Source organism: Drosophila suzukii, chromosome X, assembly GCF_043229965.1.
Source record: "Drosophila suzukii chromosome X, CBGP_Dsuzu_IsoJpt1.0, whole genome shotgun sequence".
In the NCBI taxonomy this organism is placed as follows: Eukaryota; Metazoa; Arthropoda; class Insecta; order Diptera; family Drosophilidae; genus Drosophila; species Drosophila suzukii.
The window spans coordinates 8877361-8897146 of NC_092084.1; the positions used below are offsets into that span (position 1 = coordinate 8877361).

Genomic DNA, 19786 nt, shown 5'->3' on the forward strand with positions numbered 1-19786 from the left:
AGAATGTCTTTCGGTTCTAGTTGATTCTCCTTCTCTGTCCCTTTCTTTCTCCGCCTCTTTCTTTCTCCTCCCACTCTGCTTATCATCGCCCTCTCCTGCTCTATCTCATTCGCTATCGCTTTCTTTTTCGCTTTCGTTTGCTGTGTGCGTGTGGACGGTTTTCAAAGCTGTAAATTGATTCGATTTATTTAACGTTATTTTTTTTCTCCGCTCTTTTTTTTTGCTTGGTTTTCCTTTTTTTCGGTTTTTTGGTTTTTTGTTTTTTTTTACATATTTACAGATTGCTTCGGTATAAATATTGGTTTAAATTCTTCTTAATTACAACAAGCAGCAAATCAATAAAAACTTTTTATTCAGTCGCATATCTAACAAAAAAAAAAACATATTTATATATATATCCGAATATATATAAATATCATATATGTGTGTATGTATATATGCCTGCGTTAGCTTAGTTCTCGGCTTGGTATTCTGGTATTCCTAATCCCCATCTCTAACTTAATCGTCTTCGTCTCTATCGTATCCCTCACTTCATAAATTTTTGTTCTGTGAGATGTTTCTTCTGTGGTCCAAAGTAATTTGTGGCTCCTCTTCTGATTCTTCTCCCTCTATTTCGACGTTCGTATTTCGTTTTCGTTTTGGTTAGCAAGAGCAGTAGAAGCGAAGCTTTGTAGGTAGGATTCTAGGTATAGAGAAATTTAGATATGACTTCGATCGATCGATTTGCACGCTAACATTCGGCACTATGCACTGCACAGTGAAGCAGTGGAAGCAGTTCATACGTATTTGTATCTTATGTTGTATAGAATTGATATATCGAATGCGCATGCAAATTGAAATTGATAATTTTGGTTTTACTCTTCTAACGATTTTCCTATCTGTATGTTTTTTTTTATTTTTTTTTTTATTTTAGCTTTTTTTGTTTGTCGTTTTCTAGGAAATTGACAAAAGTTGAAGTCGCTAGATTGAACGTTTTTCAAATGAGAAGATTTCGATCGTTTTCAAATCACAAAAATCAGGAAGACAGCGAATCAAGTTACAACTCATGAACATGTTGGTGTGAGCTATTAGATCATAAAGCTTCTGTATCTGTATCGGAATCTGTGTTTTTTGTGCGGGCGAGTGGAGACAAAAGAAAGACACTTACATATGCAACAGTACCGAGGAATATATAGGATATATACATCTCTCAAGTCTAGGCCTGAATATCGAAGCTGTTATAATTGTCTCTCTATTGAAGGAAGACAAACTAAACTAAACTAAACTAAAACTATAATAGATAGCTCTAAATTAAACGAAAGCAGGTCCATGCACGTGTGCATCACAAGGGTCTCTATAAGAGATCATAGCTAGTACTGGATGAGCCAGGGTTCTCCTACAGGTCTCATATAAAATTTGCAATTTGTTTTATATTTTTGGTTTCATGGTTCCTAAATGGAAAGATCAGCGCGGTACCTTTGGGGTTTCTCTAGTTTTTGTTCATGTGGCATTTTCTCTTTTGTTTTTTTTTCGTGGCTGTTTTCGGTCGTCTGTATTTGCTAAGTTTAATTATTGTTTTTGTATCGTTAGCAGCTTTCCTTATTTTTGGTTTTAGGTTCGTTTTTGTATTCCCTTTAGTTAGCTATGATTTTGGGTTTTTGGTTGGTTTTTTCTTGGTTTTTTTTGTCGTTTAATATTTATTTTATGTCTATGTCTATTTGTTCAGCTTCAGCTCTGACTTACTTATTTACAAAATAGCAGTTTTAGTTTAGTTTATGTATATTTAATTATATATGTAAATGTATGTATATATTTAATATATATTTATTTATATATAATCTTTGTATTATTCATTCTTTAAACTTAACGGCAGTTTTGATGTTTTAGCATTATCATGTGTGTCTCATGTGTCTATGTGTATGGCTGTGTCTGTTGTGTAAACGAAATATAAAAACAGCGCTCGGGTTAGATGGATATACTTGTAAGTAAATAGTGATCAACAATCGGACTGGGTTTTATAATGATAAATTTTTTAACTGCTTTAGCTTTCTTACGTTTCATTAAACATAGATAAAAAGAAAAATTTGAGGTTAACAATCACAGGAATACTTTCGAAAATTAAACCGTCTAAGTCTTATCAGAATGTATGCTTTCCGGAGCACTGCTTTATCGACGACGGGCCGTCGATTAATTTTCATCATCTTGTTTGTCTTGCTTATAGTTTGCTTTTAGCTTCTTCCGTTTCCGTTTCGGCTTCTTGTTGCTGTTGTCGTTTTGGTTTTGTTTTTTTGGTTTAGTTTGTTTTACTAATATTCTGACTAATATTTAATTAATAGAGCATAATTTAAAGATGAAAATAAAATTAGCAGATATTGTATGTTGTTTGTTTTTGTCTGGTTGTTGTTGTTCTTTGTTTTTGTATTGCTAGCTTCTAAAGAAAGGAAGAAACTCCAATTAGATTAGTCTACTAAGATAATTAGATTTTGGTTTCGTTTGTTTTTTTGTTGTTTTCGTTTTTGGTTTTATATGTTTTGTTTTGTTGTTATTAACGATTGTTAGTTGTTAATTGCTAAATTTGAACATAGGTATCAAGTAGAGTTTTTTTTCTTCGAGTGTGTGGGGAAGTGTGTGTGAAGGGTGTGTGTGTCTTCGGTGTGGAGATTACCAGAAGGAAAATGAAAGGAGAAACAAGGAAAACCCCTATAGAAAGCCAGTCCATATTTGACTCTTTTTTGGTGTCTACAAATACTCTAATTCAAGCTGAGTGAACTGGCACTGTGTTTGTGTGTGTGTTGTGTCTGTGTACATTTGCTGTTTAATTTACAACTACGTTGCTTACTAATTATTATAATTATAATTTAATTGTATTTATTAATAAAATTCTAAATTAGACTGCTTTTGATGACGTTTCTGGCATCCAACGTAGCATTTCACTGCGCAAATTTCGTCCATTTTCCATTTGTTTGACTGTAAAATAGAGTCAAAGGAGAACGATAAAGAGAGTGACCAAAAGATATAAATGTTGCCTTGGAATATAGTTGTTATCTATTTAATAGTAGTTGAACTATGAAAAGCAAGCGTGTGCTAAATGCTTTATGGTATTACTTATTATTAGGTGCTATGACTTGGAAAGATCTTACAAAAATATAAAAAGGGTCTAAGAAACCACAGCCAAGTAATTTAAAATAATTAAGTTGTATGACTAATTTTATTGACTTTTCCATATATACGACTACATTTCGATTTCTAATTGATTTTTTTTTAATATGCATTTGTATATGTTATATTTGTTAAAGCAAGATTAATACTAGGTAAGTATTATAAAAATTTACAGATCTCAAAAACATATTTGGCGCCCAACGTGGGACCTATGTGGGATTGATGTATAAAAATAAGTTTTTGGCGCCCAACGTGGGACCTTGTTTATACTCACGGAAACCAATACTCACCTAGTAGTCAGACGTCGGTCTCAATACTGACGGCCATCGCATTATTATGCCTTAACTGTAAACTATTTGTGCTTCGTAGGCCGTTCTGGCCCAGCTGCTGCTGCTGTGCCTGCTGCGTTATCTGCTGGCCGTGGGGCGACTGCGATTGCTGCTGCTGCAGCTGCAGCTGAAGCTGGAGCTGCTGCTTCTCGAATGACTGCTGCGTCCTGAGAAACGGCACCATATGGCGACCCGTGTGATCAGTCAGACCTGGCGTAGTTGCATCAATGCCATCATCCAAATCCATGATGTCCGACGACGATTCGGAGAGTGAGGATTTCTTCAAATGTTGACCTACAATCCGGGGTCGTGGATCAGATACAACGATTAGAAAACGGGGCAGTCATTGGGTTGCTTAGATTGGGCGGGATTCAGGGATTTGGGGATATATTTTTTTCATTTTCATTTTTTTGGGATTTTCTTAACCGCTAGTAGTAGTAGTATGTACCTAGTGCACCAGGTAAATATGAACAACTTGTAACGTGGTTGAAATTTTGGCTCTGCATCTCCTCCTGATCCGTTTCGCGGTGATAGAAGTAATTGAAATTACTGACGATAACCGGTACCGGCAGTGCGATTGTCAGCACACCAGCGATCACGCACAAAGAGCCGACAATTTTGCCCCAGAAGCCGACGGGCCTGGATGCATTTTTGTTGAATGCATTCGTTTGTTTAATGGCAATATTTGTGGATTCGATTCATGTTTGTCAATGGGTCGTTGTCGTTGGGTGTTTTCGAGTTCGAATTGGTTTGTATATTTAAATCGATTCGAGTCGATACGATCCGATCCGATCCGTTTTTAAATATGCAAATTCGTTTCAAAGTCAATTGAATTTGGTGTGTTTTGTTGGTTGTTTTTTGGTTTGGTTTGGTATTGGTATGAAGAAGAACGTAGAAGAAGAACGCAGTATGTAAATCAGGTGGTAAAAAAACAAACAAATAGAAATAAGTTATAAGTTTTGATATATTCAATATACTATTCTAGGATAGCGGCTTAGATTCGGGGACCCAAGCTACTAGCTCCGGGTCCAACTAAAGTGTTAATAACTTGTTAAGAACGCAAAAGAGAATAACGTGTCACAACAGATACATATGGTTTACAAAAACGAAGCGATACGAGTTATTTTAATGGATGGCTGGAGGCGTTCGAGTAAGTATCCGTGGGTGGGGAGGCGGTGGGGATAAGCGATTACTGAACTCAAGGGGAAGCAAAAGTCAAAACTAAAAGCTCAACTAGGTATTGGTATAAGTATAGGTAGTGGTATTGTTATTGTTATTGGTATTCGTATAAGTATATGTATGCAAACATCGAAAGCAATTCGTTGGAGGCAACCAATATCGGTTACAAAAATCAACTGAGGGTGGAGAACTATAAACTCAAGTCAAAATCAAAATCAAAACCGAAGTTCAAAAAACAAGAAGACGAAATTATCGTGGTATACTCATACATATAGATGATGGGTGGATAGCAGGGCTGGTTTGGCTAACGAAAAACCGAAGCGTACTCATTGCCAAATGGAATAAACAAAATGTGCCGGCGTTTGGCGTCGTCGCTGTTAAACTTGACATAAAATGAATATACATAGATAGAGATGTGTGGAAAAACCAAAGCAAATCGAACCGATCCTCGTCGATCCGGTTAGGGATCGACGATCGGTTAACGGTAACGGTGTAGGATAGCAAAGAGAGCCATCCGCCGACTGCTTGGGCACACACACACACTGACACAGCGGTGGGGCGCGGAGGTTGGAGGGAGACACATAGCAGAAGCGACTGATCCTCGGCTGTCTTTGTCTTCTTGTTCTGCCGCTTCTTCTTTGTCATCGGGGGTCTCAGTTACTCGTTCTTCTCTTCTTCTTCTTCATCGTCGTCATTCGGAGCTTGTTCTTCTCCTCAGTTTGGGATCGTCTGTGTAGACTGTCTGACTGTGTGTTTTGATCTGACTGTACTTTGGGTTTTGATCTGACTGTACTTTGGGTGTATGATTCGGTTCATTTTTCTTCCAATTTTGTGAGTGTTTGTCATGACTGTGTGTGTGTGCATTGAAATTCTTCGTTTTTTTGCTTTTAGGATGAAAATGGCGAATGGCAGATGACGAATTCAGGGGTTTGAGTGGACAAGGCTACTCGGCAACTTTCTCGCATTTACAAGAAAGTGGCCGTGCAGCGGTGTGTTTTTCTTTTTCGGGCGTGTTCTTATAAATGTGTTCGTAATATAGAGATTAGGTATAGGTAAGCGATCGTAATTAGGCAAAGAGTAGTTGCTGATATAATGCTCATTCGAGTACTCGAGTCAAGAAACGAAATCAAAATTAAAGCGAGAGAAAAAACGTGTTCAAAGTGAATAGAAAAGCCAAAAAAGTTTCGATTCAACTCTTTAGTTGGTGTGATTGCATTCCTGTGTGATTGTGTGTGCGTGTTCTGTGTGTGTGTGTGTTTTTGGGTGTGTTGGCTGTGGAGATATAGGTAGCAAGTAAGTTGTATTTATGCAAATGTGCTAAGCGTGCGCCCTTGTGTGTTCTTTTTTGGGTTTTGGGTACTGCGTTTTGTTTTTCTTTGCTTTTGATTTGGGATTGCTTTGCTTTTTGTTTTTTGTTTGCTTTGATTTGCTTTGCTTGGATTTGAATTTGCTGGCAGATTGCGCTTGACGCGATCTGATTCTGGTACTGTCGCGATCTCAACATCGATTCTCGATTTATTCGATTTCGATTGGATACAGCAACTGATTGCACATGCACCGGAATCGGGAAGCACAGGGAAACGGGACTTAGGAGCAGAAGCAGGAGCCGCCAGCCTCAGCATTTTGCGGGCTGTTAGATCTTCCTAGTTGTTCGTTGTTGTTTCAGACGCTGATGTTGTTGCTGCGGCAGATGCTGCAGTTGCTGCAGTTGCTGCAGTTGCTGCAGTCACTGCTGCTGCTACTGCTACTGCTGTTGCTACTGCTGCTGCTGCTGCTGGCATTGCTGGTTGCGATAGCGGTAATGATATAGCGATAACGGTAACGGTAACGGTAACGATATAGCAGGATAGCGCAGGAGCGTCGGCTGAGCAGGTGCAGGCGGCTGAGCGCTGAAGCGATTCTTACAGTTTTACATTCGGCGCAGGGGGAGAACGTAAGCAAAAGTTTACAAAATATTCCAAGTTCGATTATCATTATTATGGTCAATCAATGCTTATACGTAAATCGAGAGGTGTACATATATATTATATATATATATATTATATATAGCGTAGATCCGAGGGCATAGGCAAAATCAAAATGGAGGCGGAGGCATACATAAAAATAAAAAAAGAGAACGAATACGAATATAGTTAAATTCAAAACCAAAAATATATAGATAGACAGGGGAAAAAACCGACTGAGACTTTGGCGATTTCTTAGGGAGCGAGAGAAATTTATATATATATTATAGGGTACTGTTAAAGAGACGGTATTACCGGGGGTTTTGGAGAGGGGTCTCGGGGGTTTTCAAACTCACCATTCGTTGGTTTAGCATCGCTTTGACTGCCGGGCCGGGTTTAACCTGTTTGGACTTCAACTTTCCAAGATTTTCAGTAAGTTGCATGGATATTCTTTTTAAATATTTCTTTTTTTTTATGGTTATCACTCGGTTTGTCGCGAATCTGCTATAGAGTGTGTGCTCACGGAGATATGTGTAGGTATGTATTTCTTTTGGGGAGTGAGGGTAGGAGGGCAATAGAGCTAAACTACGCTAGGAAATGTCTGCAATGGAATGTGCTACTGGCATGGCATTTTTGTATACGAGTATATATATTTGCTATGGATACAATGGTTAATGACTGGGGTGTGTGTGTTGGGGCTGTCTGTCTGCGTTCATGTGTTCAAAAAGAGGGGAGGTGCCAAGCCCCCCCCTTTTCGGGACAAGGGTTGGACTTAGATCTAGGGAACTAGAGCCAAAGCTTATAATTACGATAACTGTAGGAATAAAGGTAGTGATACTAACTAGATCTAATGCCATCCCTTTCGAGTAAGTCTACCCAAAAATTAATGAGATAGAGATACGAACACAAAGCAAGTACTACCAGCTAGTCTAAAATTGACTAAAAAAGGGATTTTGGGGCAAATCGGTTGGGGTTCTTAGCTAGGGATTGGGATGGTGGTAGATTACAGCTAGAATTGTTCGAATGAATTCGAATTGTGCCATTGCTTGCGTTTATTGGGTTAATGATTTCTTGGAAATTTATTTATTTTGTATTTTTATTGAATAACGATTATAAAACATTTCATTTTTAATCTTAACAACATTTCCATTTTTGTTTTGTTTTTATTTTGCGTTCATTTTGTTTCTTTCGGTTTAATTTGTGTGTGAGTTTCAGTTTTCGTTTTTTTGTAATATCTTATTAGGCGTAATACTAGACTTTGTTCTATGGGGATTATTGCGCCTGTTATTTGTTTTCGTTTTCGAATTTGTATTTTATATTATCATTATCATCTGCTTTGACTTGCTTGTTAAGGACTGGTTTATGTTCTTTGGTTCTGTGTTATTGTTATTAGTTGAATGTTATGCTATTGCTGATGCACTATTTCTTGGGTCGGGTGGAGTTTTCCAAATTGAAAGTTCGATTCGATTCAGTTCTGTCCGGTCCTGTCCGGTTCGGTTGTGTTATGTTGTGTTTTGTTGTGTCTTGAACTTCTAACTAAACCTAAACTTATATACTGGTAAGTTGAATCAAGGCCAAATTAGAATTAAAAATCAGTTAATTAAAATGTTTTGCTTTTGTTTTTGGTTTTTAAGTGTACTTTTTTAAATCTCTATTTGCAGTCTTTGTCCTTAATAGAAATTTGCTTTCTTTTTGTTTGTTTTTGAAGCATTGAGAAGATTTTGAAAGATTTCATTTATTTTTTTTTTCTTTTGTTGGTTTTTGTTTTGATTTACTCGTATTTAGCATATGGTAAATGTATATTGTTTCATCATAGACCGTACAATCAAAATGTTTTTCATTATTTTATATATATTTTTTTACGTATGTGTTTTAAAATTGTTTTTGTTAGGTTTGCAATTAAATTTAATGGAAAACTTGAAAAGATTGTATTTGGTTTGAATTGAACTGGAGAAGTCAAATGTTTTGTTGTGGCGTGTTAGTGTTATATTCGAAAATAATTATGCATTCGTAAGTTAGACTTTTCTTTTTGAGTTATACGTGGTTTTCATAACTTAGTTCTTGCTTTACAACGATATGTTTGCTTCTTCATAATTTTCATCTTCTTGTTGTTCTTCTGGGTTTCCATTCACTAGAGTATCGTGCTAAGATTTTCTTTATCTTTTTCATTTTCGTTTTCATTTAATGCATTTCGCTTTTGGGTTAAAGTAGGCTAGACTAGAGTTGAGTTGAGTAGAGCGTAGAGTTGAGTAGAGCATAGTTCAAGCATACGAAAGTAATACGAAAACCAAATGAAATGCGCTTTCAGCTCCTAAGTCATGTTTGCGGATGTGTATGTATGTGTGTATATAGTATAATATGTGGGTGTATCTAATCGGTTAGCATTGATCGACTGATTGACTGATTACTGATTGGATAACTCAACTGCAGCTGGGAGTGATTGATATGCCAAAGACGAGATTTAGGTTGAGCTCACACAAGATACTCGTACATACGTTACGAAACGAAATCAAATATTTACAATTCAGTATTTTTTCGTTAGGTTTTCTTTTGCTTTTTTTTTTTGGTTTCTTTTTGAGCGCCAGCTAATACAATTACAATACGAACTAAGAATACAGAACTAGCGGTTTTGCATCAGACTAGATCCTAGATCGAAATAAGGATACGGTTCCGATTCCGATTCCATTTCGACTCGACTAACTACGGATCTATGGCCAAAATACAAATAGAAAAAAATATACGTACATTTATGGAACGGAACGGAGCGAATCGGAATGGAATGAGACGGATAAGTCGAATAGAATAGCGAGTATTATTATTTACAAGGTTGTGGGGTTTGGGGCACAGGGAACTGTGCGAAATAAAAAACGGTTCGAAAACACTTTTCTCAATTTATTTGCTTCGATATCGCTTCTTTATTGTGGGTTCGGATCGGATTGGATCAGCATGGGGTTCCGTTTTCTTAATCTTCTCACTGTTCATCTTGTGTACTTAGTTTTTCTTTGGTTTCTTTGGTATGTTCAAGGTTTTTGTTTTTCGTATTTTAGTCTGCGCTTAGTCTGCGGATAGCTAGCTTGTAATTCGGTTGCAGCATATGCATATGTCTGGGTATATGCTACATGCTACATGTTTCCTTTGTATATGTATATGCTGTGTTTATGTACAATTTGAAATTGTATTAAATTTTACTTGTGTACTTAGCTCAATTTAATTACATTAAATTTTTTGTTCATTTCGAATTAATTGTAATTTATTTAAACATATAATAACATTTCTTTTGCTGAACACATTTATTCCAAATTTTTTTCTGATTTTTTTTTTGGTTTTTATAATTTCAGTTTTTAAGCTTTTTTAGGTAAATATTAACACGACTTTCAATTTCTGTTTTCTCCGATTTATTTGTGGTTTCTTGTTTTCTGTTTTTTTGTTGTTCTTTAATTATAGTGGCTTATTTTGTGATTAAATCAAAGTCTTAAGATGTAGGACAAAATATGAACGTATAATTGTAATAATAAAATTAAAATAAAATTCTAAATTCAGCTATACATCGGTATTTCTTAGACTCATTTACAGTTATGTTTGCTAAATTTATTCAATTGTCTAGATTAAGGCTAGGAAAAAAAAACAACCTTACTTTACACTCGGCTCTTTGTATCTGCTATCTGAATTCATTTTTCATTTTCATTTATCATGTATCTGGTATCTTTGACCTTTAATCGTTTATCTGCTATCTGGTATCTTGTATCTATGAAGCTAAAATCATTTCCTCTGACCGATCTAAAACATGAAATCTAATCTTAAGTAGGCGGTTTTCTTTTCGTTATGCTTCATTTCCCTCTCCTCAATCCTCGTTCGTTTTTGGTGTTTTGCAAGTTTCATCGTCTTTGTCTGGACCATTATCTTCATCTTCTCTAATGCTTATTCATCTTATAAATCCTAGCATTCTTACGGATATAGTGACTAAGTACAGTACAATGAACTGACATTTGAATGTGTTATTCTTTTATTTTATGTTATTTTATATTATTCATTTATTATATAATTTCTTTAGTTTTTATCCAGTTTATCGTTAGGTGTTTGTTTTTTTTTTTGTACAAAATAGCATTTGCATTATGTAGTTGTAGTTGGAGAGTATTTACAGCAGTTAGCAGCCACAGTGGGGATACCCTATTTCCTTTCTCTGGTTTGGGTGGCGATTATTTACACAGTGTCCACGTGTCGCTTGGCCCTTTATATCTGGCCTCCACTGTGGGACCTTGGAAACGTTGCATTATTGTTCGCTTGCCTTTTTCAGCTGGTTCTACTGAATTGCAAGGGGCTGCAGGGGCGGGGCTGGAAAGGGGGCCTGCCTCTCGCGGTCAGGGGCTGGGGAAGAGGGGATCGAGTCGGCCAGCGCACAATGTTCCTTAAGGCACTTTGCTCTGCTCTGCTCCTCCGGATCTTTCTGTTGGCCTCGGACTCTAAGACCCCCTCTCAAACTCTCCACCCCTGACCCTGGCCCGCCCCCTATCCATCTATATATCATATAAATGTACGTAAGTGCGTGTGAAAGTGTGCTTGTGTGGACGGTTCTCGAAGCTTTTTAAAATTTACACTTGAATATGATCGGTATCTAGTTGCCATGGCTATCCATCAATTTACATCGGCAAGAGCAACCCTTCTTATGTACAGGTCTCCTACATACACATACATATATGATAAATATATTTATCTATGCAGCTTGGTATACACTTATACACACATAAATATATATCTTCATATTACATATATATATAGTGGAGTTTTTTTCTCTATTATAATACATTTAATGCAAAAGTTGAATTCGCATAGTTCAGTCAACAATTTCTTGTGTTTTTTTTTTGCTGTGAAAGGGGTTTGTGGGGTTTTTTCTTGTGTGGTTGGGGATAGGGTATCGACCAACCCCTGCAATTCAGTCGAAGAAATCATCGCTGGAATGCCCCATCTTTTAGTTTAACATTTACCTTTAGTTTTGGTTTCGGTTGTTCTTTTTTTTTTTGTGGTATATAGTTTGCTTTTATTAAAAAAATCATAAGAGCGTTTTCTGTTTTGTTGTATCTCTTGTCGCCACCTTTTTTTTTTGTTTTGTTTGCGATTTTATTGTGATTGAGCGGATCTGTGAGTGGGGAATTCGAGCAATCCGTTGGATGTTTTGACTAATTCTCGGTCTTGTAGTTTTATTGCAGTCGTTTCGCCTTTCCTTAAATTCCTTTAAGCACTGAATCTGCAGCATTCGTATTGCTTACGAGTGCGTTAGTTGTTTCGCTTTTGCCTTTAGTTGAATATTTGTACTTTTTATTTCGTTTTAATTCGGGGGGATCGAAGCAGAAGATATAGCTGATATGGGTTCAGTTAGTAGTTATACGAGTTACATAGGTGAGAGGTTCGAAGTGGGTTGGGTGGGCGAGAGGTGGGAGGGTATAGATTTCTCTTAAGCTTTAATCAAAAAACAAAGGGTCTCGAGTAGTGTTACGAACGATGTTGTTTAGGTAATACACATAATACATCTATCACATATATGTGTGTTTTTGTGTATATGCCTAGTTGGTTAGTTCAGTTATTCCGATGGTTAGCTGTCTAAGTTAGTTACACGATAGTATTTCCTCTCACATTTAAAAGCAGATATTGCCTCGGGGTTTCCTCGGTTTTTCCTTGATGACTATACAAGTTGGTTTCGGTTCTTAGTTAAATATTACGGCAGTTTTACTATACTTTCTTTTAATGTGTGTGAGTGTTCTTCGGTGACTGAGTGTGCAAATCGGAAATCTGCTTTGTGAGTATATCTTTTTCAGCTTCTTAAAGGGACATCCCTCAGCATGGACTTGCTTCACTGTGCTTGGCTTCATCATTCGTCCTTTCGACCGGAGTTATTAAAGCATTACTTCCTCTGTATTATTCCTGCTAAAATAATGGCGTGTGAGCTTAATGATTCTTGCACTATTTACAGTTTCCCTTTGCAGCTGCAATTTGATCGGGTTGTTATTCAGCTTCGGTTGTTAAAAATTTGATTTAAATCCTGCCAACACTTCTTCGATGTTTATGCTGTTGCTTTCATCTCCCTTCTTCTAATCATTGTTATTTGTCAATTGTTTTCTTTTTATTGGTTTATGCCATACTACTCGAATTTATTGTTACTCCCTTACTCATTCATTATCTTGCTTTTGGTTTGTTCTGGTTGGGACTTGAGTTTTGTTTTTTATGTTGTTTATCATTAGATGTATAATTTAATTAAATTAAATTAATTTAAGTTTTAATTTAGATTTAATTTAGTTTAGCAATAGATTAAATTTGTTTTTGTTATTTGTTCTACTTAAATTAAATATAAACAGCTTTTGTAGTCGTTTCTGGCATCCAACGTAACTCCTGTCAAGGCCAAATTTATACCACGCAACGTCTTTTGCACTGATTTGATTTATATGTCATACATTTATCGAATATCATATACATATATCATACATCATACATATGGTAATACATACATAGGGATCGAGACGTAGGCAAAGGTTTAAATTTAGGATTAGGTTTATACGTAAACATAGGCAAACATGTGTATCGCGTAGGTAGAAGAGCGCGCCACGTGGAGAGAAAAGAGAGAAAAAGTTATGTTCTAATCAAATCGTAATTCAATTTAGTTCAATTTAATTGATCGGACGTTCGCACTGGAGAGAGAAAAAAATTGTGTGGGTTTTGAAGTTATAAAATTGAAACTACATTTATTTTTATGATATTGGATGGAAATATGGTGCAGATTTTTTTGTAACAATTGTTTTGGGGCTTCTGATTCCATTGTAACGATTAAAATAAATCATTAAATTAAGTTTTAGCATATTAAGCTATGAAATGTATACTCCTTAAAATTTTGATTTATATTCCAATTTGGTGATTTTATTTTGCAGCATCTGCAGTTTAAATGATATGTGTTACACATTCTTTTTCTCTCATTGTGCAGCAAAACACAGGGTTTCCACTGTCCCGCATCCCTGGCGACCAGTGCGAACGTACCGTTTTGGAATTTTGCATTTTGCTTTTGGCATTTTGCAACACTTAAACCTAGTTACGCTCTACGGCTCAAGGTGCACGGTGGTTTGGGGGGTTGAGGTTGGGGCCAGAGAAATGAGTGTGCCAGAGCAAGATATAGATAGAGAGTGTGATATAGATGGGAGAGTGGTGGTGATCTGGGGGAGAGGGGTCAGTGCAGCAAGCGAGTGGCGTTATCCAACACTTACCCAGTAGTCAAACGTCGGTCTCGATACTAACGGCCAGGGCATTATTGTGCCTCATTGTGAGGCCGCTGCTGCCGCTGCCGCTCGTTGCCGCCGCTGCACTTGCGTTTATTGTGTGGGACTGTTGCTGCTGCGTCTGTTGCTGCTGCTGCTGCTGCTTGAAGCCGTTCTGCTGTTGCTGCTGCTGCTGGTACAGTTGCGTCTGCGTCAGCTGCTGCAGTGGATGCTGCAGCTGCTTATCGATCGACATCGACATTGAGGACGCTACCGGCTGTTGCTGCTGCTGGGCTCCCAAAAATGGAGCCACCGCACTGCGTCCAGGATGTGTGTCTGTCAATCCCGGCGTGGACTCGACACCATCGTCCAAATCCATCATATCCGATGAGGACTCGGACAACGATGATTTCTTCATGTGTTGACCTACTTGGTGGTTTGTATGCATTTGTTTAGTGTGTTTTGTCGCAGTGTATATCACGCGTTGGCAGACAGATTGTGTGTGTGTGTTTATATATGATGTGTGTACGTGAGTTTGATTAGGGGGATTCACACAATGCCAGGGATGCAGGAACGGATTTTTGGATGGATGGGTTCGAGTTCGATTTGAATTTGGTTTTGGTTTTGGTTTTTGGGTTATCGGTTTTAATAGGTTTTTCGGGAATTATTTGTGTGGAGGTCACGTTTCGATATTCGAATTGGCCATTAAATTGACGGAATAAAGAGAGAAACAAAAAGAAGAGAGAGAGAAGAGAGAAAGAGGAGATCACACATACAGTTGTAATGCATCGGTAACGGTAATGTTTTTTGCTGTAGTACTCGCTTACACACAAAACACACACAGTACGTGCACGTTGGTTGTGGCACCGCTGTCAATACCGCATACCGCTGCCCCACCGACAGGGTTGCCACCCACCGGCGCTGCAGCACGCCACCCACCAGCCCTCCAGGGTTGCCCGGGGGGGTGCTGGGTGTTCGGCAGTGCACAGAGAAAAAACATAACATCTGTTTCATATTGTCATCTCGACTTTTTCAACTAATCCTAAAACTGTATCATCAATCTTTGGCATATCATTGTGAAACCGTGAAATTCTACATCCATACTTTATAAGGAAGATTCATAATTGTAGTGTAGAATGTAATGAATTGGAATATATGAAATGTGTCTTGAGTCCGAAGTATTTTTAAAGATACATGAAACATTATGGTTCGTAGTTTTGTACATTCTTGTACATTTATATTTTATCGTTAAAAAATGTCGAATCCTATGGTCATCATGTGATTTTAAATATCTTTGAAGATTCAGTAAGCTTCTATGGGTTTCGAAGATTTCAGAGGTACAGTGCTGATATGCCGCAGATCAAAGGTAGCTGAAAATCGACGATCCGTTGTTTGTGGTGATATTTTTTCTCTGTGTGACAACGTGTCTGGTTCGAAAGCAGTGCCGGTACCCATCCGCTTGGGAGCCAGTTGGTGGTGCTGCCAATCGGGAGGATGGATGGTATGGTGGGTTTCTTTCGGTTGGTGGTTGGTTGGTTAGTGTTTTTTTTTGGGGGCACACGGCACCGCCTTCGGCTTCAGCATCGGCATCCACAATTCGTTTCTTTCTTCGTAAATGTTTCTATTTTTATTCGACGGGTTCTACTTTTTGTTGCTCTACTTGAATTTGTGGTTGGGTTTTGGTGGTTCTGTCGGTAGTGGGGTGTTGGTATTCTGGGAGGGTTTGTTGCGGGTTTTTGGGGTTTGATGGGTCGGAGAATAGATGCGAATCGAGTACAGGGTATAGAGGCTCGAGCCAAGGCCACAACAGATATATCACAGGAGGCACAGAGCGATAGAGATTTAGAGACTCGGGGGGCTCGTGGCTTGGGGTACTGGGCTCGGAGTGGGGTGTGCACACACAGTGTTGAACTTACCTAATGTACCTGGCAAATATGGACAACTAGTAACGTGATTAAAGTTCTGGCTCTGCATCTCCTCCTGATCCGTTTCGCGGTGATAGAAGTAGTTGAAATTGCTGACGATGACCGGCACCGGCAGTGCGATGGTCAGCACGCCAGCAATGGCACACAGTGATCCCACAATTTTGCCCCAAACGCCGACGGGTCTGTACCATCAATCAATCATTCAATCATTCAATAAATCAATCAATCAATCAATCAGTTTCAGATAATCAATTTTTCAATTCAATTTGGAATTCGATTTCAATCGATAGTCGTGATCGTGTGTCAAACGATAAACGATACAATGCAATTTTTCGATTGGCAATCATTTGCACATACAATTTTTCCCGGCGTTTTAGGGTTGCATTTTTTTGTTTTTATTATTATTATATATATTGTTTTTTATGGTAAGATATAGGTGCAATTTTTGTTGGTTGTTGGGGATATTTGTTTTTGGTTTTGATTAACAATTGATATATATTTTATTTGAATTGAGAATTTTGGAGTTGGTTGGTTGTTTTTTTTTTTTTTAATTGATTTTTGGTATTTGTTTGTTTGGATGGAAGCGAGCGATGTTAACGAACGAACGATATAAATAAAATGAAAATACAAATATATAAGAAATGTAAAGTAAAACTCTCGTTTTGTTCTTAGAATTTCTTTTGCGTTGGGTTTTTTTTTTTATCATATATACTGTATGCATTGGCAAAATTATACGGCATTACGCATTATATAGAAACAGATACAGGTATAGATATCGATAGGTGTACGCTTACATAAGTATATTTATAGAGAGAAGGGCTTGAGTAGGCATTAGTCTAGCAGAGAACGTTCAAATCAAATCAAAGTGGCGCAAAGAGTACGAAAGTCGAAAGAAGAAGGCACAACACTTAGAACAACGGGTGGGTAAGCGTATATCTGGATATATTTTGTATAGTATTTTTTTTTGGTATTTCTGTTGGCAGTTTTCGAGGCAGCTTGTTCGTGTGCTTATATACAGACATAATTATTGCATAAGTGCGAGCAACTGGCTCAGGTGTTTGTGAAAGTGTGTGGGGGGAATGGGGGGGGGGGGGGGGGGGCCTGGTGCATGAGTGTGTGGCGAAAACTTTTTCCTCCTCCGGTTAAAGTAGGAAAATGGGAAAGAGAGGGAGTGGAGACTTCTTTTTTTATGGGTTCTGGTATCGTGGTATCATAGGCAATTGGATTTGGCAGGCGGCTGGGCTTTGTTGCTCATTAGGCGGCTGTAGCTAAACTTTTGTGTCTCAGTGTGCGTGTGTGAATGAGGGCGCTTAGGTGTGTGTGTGTGTGTGTGTGGTTGTGAGTGTCATGTAAGTGGGTAAGTGTGTTTATCGGGCACATGCAGCATGCTCGTCCTCGTCTCCTCCATCCTTTTTTTGTTTTTGTTCTCCTCCAGCTTTATTGTGTGTTCGTTGTGGGGTTTCAGGGGGTTAAGCTCGATAAACTGTTTGGCCAGCAAATGAAGTTATCGTTATCGCTCGGTGGGCGTGGTTCCATCACCCAGTGTTTTTTTCTGTGTTTTTGTGTGTGTGTGTTTGGTGTATAGTTTGTGTCTGTGTGTTAGATGATGGCGATTATGGAAGGCACTGTACAATAAAGCTACAGTGCCCACAGTATGAGTATTAAATTGAGTTGAACTGATGACTTGTTTCAGTTTTTTTCAATATTATTTCGGTATTTTTTCGGTATCTTTTGTGAACTAAACAACGACACAACGTTACATAGGTAATTTGCGATAAGAAAATTATAAGCAAATACCTAAAATTGGCACAAAGTATAAAACAGCTAAACGACTTAAAGTGAAAACGCAATGAGATGGTAATGGAACTCGCGAGAGAGCGAGATGGAGGGTGATCGAGTGCGAGCGAGAAAGTAAGAGTGATGCCAACTGAAAACCGTTAAACGATACACAACGAAACGGAATGAAACGCAAGATTTTAGACAAAGATAAATACAAATACAAAGACAAAGACAAATAGAAGTCATTATAGACAAATACGAATACAAACAAACAGCTCAGCGAGTCAAAGTAAGAGACAACAACGTTTAAGTTTGGTTTTGCATATTATTAATCGGGAGATACGAAACTCAAAGGGGTTAACAAGAAGTACAGTTAGTTTTGGATACATTTTGTTAGATAGCTTTAGTTGGGTTTGCGTTTTTGGGGCGGGCTTTTAATAATCACACATAACGCAATTAACCAAACAGTTGGAAAAATAAAATTAGAACAGAACACAGAGGTGAAACGGAGAAGGAATGGAACGCCCAGAAAGAAGGCGCTCCCAAGGCGGGAACGAAACGAAAACGAAACGATAACGGAAATAGAAACGAAACGTAAAATCAAAACTGGAGTTATCGTAAACGTAATCATAAAAGTTAGAATTGTATAGATTTGCATACGTCATGTCACCATATCCAACGGTGGTCATGGTAACGACCGCCCACCAAAATGCATCGGGTATGGACTTGAAGAAGGAATTTTCGCTTCCAGCTTCCGCAAAATAAACCGCCGATGAGAAGAGTACGACGCCTAAAAAAATTGATGGGAGAAACATTGCTTTGCATTGGTAATATATTCTTTTATGTTTTTTTATTGTATTTTTTATTTTTTCATTATTATTGTTTTTTTTTCAAAATTAACATTTAACCAAAGAGTGTTTTTTGAAAGTAAGTCTTTTATGTCTGGATGCGTCGGAAGCTCGTCAAGGTGGTGTACGTATGTGATGGTGGGGCATTCGTGTTCCAAAATACATTTCGCAAACCTGATACGGCTTCTGTTTCTGTTTCAGTTTCAGTGTTTTTGTTTTCGGTTCAACTTAAAAGAGTTCAGATATATTCACGTGAGTTTTGAATCGACTTCACCACAATCCGGCGGCATTCCCAAGCAGAAAATCAAGGCTTACCTAGAAGGTTTCGTTTTTCTTTATCTAAAATATATGGGTAGGATCAATTAGAGGATCAATGGAAGGAAATCGGTTTCTGGTGAGCCTCCCGCTGTTCATACTGCTATGGGGCCCAAAAATATGGTGATATTTTAGCGGGTGGAACAAACGGCGACAGTGGACCATAGAGCGAATGTCTTGAAAACGAAATCAGACTCCATTCCTTATTTGGGGGCTAGTGGGATGCGGAGTGGGGGATGTAGGTACATACTAAGGACGAACATAACGTTAAATAGATGAAAAACGCAAAAAAGAATGAGGGGTTGGACAGCGACGCAAAACATAGAACCGATCATGCCACAAAAGAAACATTAAAGGAATACTAATGAACGGAAATGAAAATGAGACAAAAAACACAGGGAGATTAGGGGGTTAGGTCCATAAAAGCGAGCGATCACCACGTAAGGAACCACAACATTACATATATGGCATATTCACATCGCATTCAATTTACAGAGAGACCGTTTTTATCGGAGGACACAACTGTACACGGCGCACAGCGTGGGATCGGAACTCTTGGGAATGGAACCACCATTTTTCGATTTATTTACATACATTAGCATTAGGAGTGACGAAAGCAAGACATCAATGAAACACATAAAGCTTTAGAAAGACATATAGTTGAGATATGGGAGAGACTGTACAACACTCAGTTACAAACACTCAGACAAAGAAGAAAGAGACACAGATAGAGAGATAAGTGTAGTTATAGAAGGCAGGATTTGAGAGTAGCTAGTGCCGGGACCATACGGCAGTGTGGAGCTGAAACGTGGGCTGTACCTCATATCACCATATCCCACCGTCGTCATGGTCACCACAGCCCACCAGAAGCCGTCCGGTATCGACTTGAAAAAGGAACTGTCGCTGCCAGCTTCCGCGAAATAAACGGCCGACGAGAACAGGACCACGCCTGAATTACGATCCAAATGGAGATCGTTTAAATAGAGATCAATCGTTATTAAAAGTGCAATTAATTGTTATTTTCTGCTTGGGAATCGGTTGGGGGTTGGTCTGGGTTGGATCATTGGGTCGCAGGGGCAGATACTTGTATCTGAA

General features: G+C 38.2%; 1 protein-coding gene and 1 long non-coding RNA gene across 19 annotated transcripts in view; both read right to left on the minus strand.

Moving 5' to 3' along the window:
* Window positions 1-2888: 2888 nt before the first annotated feature.
* Window positions 2889-19786, minus strand: part of Sh (Potassium voltage-gated channel protein Shaker) — a 153640-nt gene continuing 136742 nt past the window's right edge. For 11 of the 18 annotated variants that reach the window (XM_070997396.1, XM_036820807.3, XM_070997397.1 and 8 more), the window contains 4 exons: window positions 18189-18318; window positions 15741-15931; window positions 13834-14253; window positions 11610-13009 (listed from right to left, as the gene is read on the minus strand). In XM_070997396.1, the coding sequence (XP_070853497.1) occupies window positions 13841-14253; window positions 15741-15931; window positions 18189-18318 (734 nt within the window). In that variant the 3' untranslated portion in view covers window positions 11610-13009; window positions 13834-13840. Of the gene's footprint in view, window positions 2947-3428; window positions 3762-3915; window positions 4107-11609; window positions 13010-13833; window positions 14254-15740; window positions 15932-18188; window positions 18319-19786 lie in introns of those variants that run through there. The other 7 variants (XM_036820809.3, XM_065867788.2, XM_036820800.3 and 4 more) reach the window with 4 other exon arrangements.
* Window positions 5985-9332, minus strand: LOC139353369 (uncharacterized). The gene is made up of 2 exons (XR_011604606.1): window positions 6946-9332; window positions 5985-6546 (listed from the first exon to the last, which is right to left on the minus strand). It is a non-coding gene; the product is annotated as an uncharacterized lncRNA (long non-coding RNA).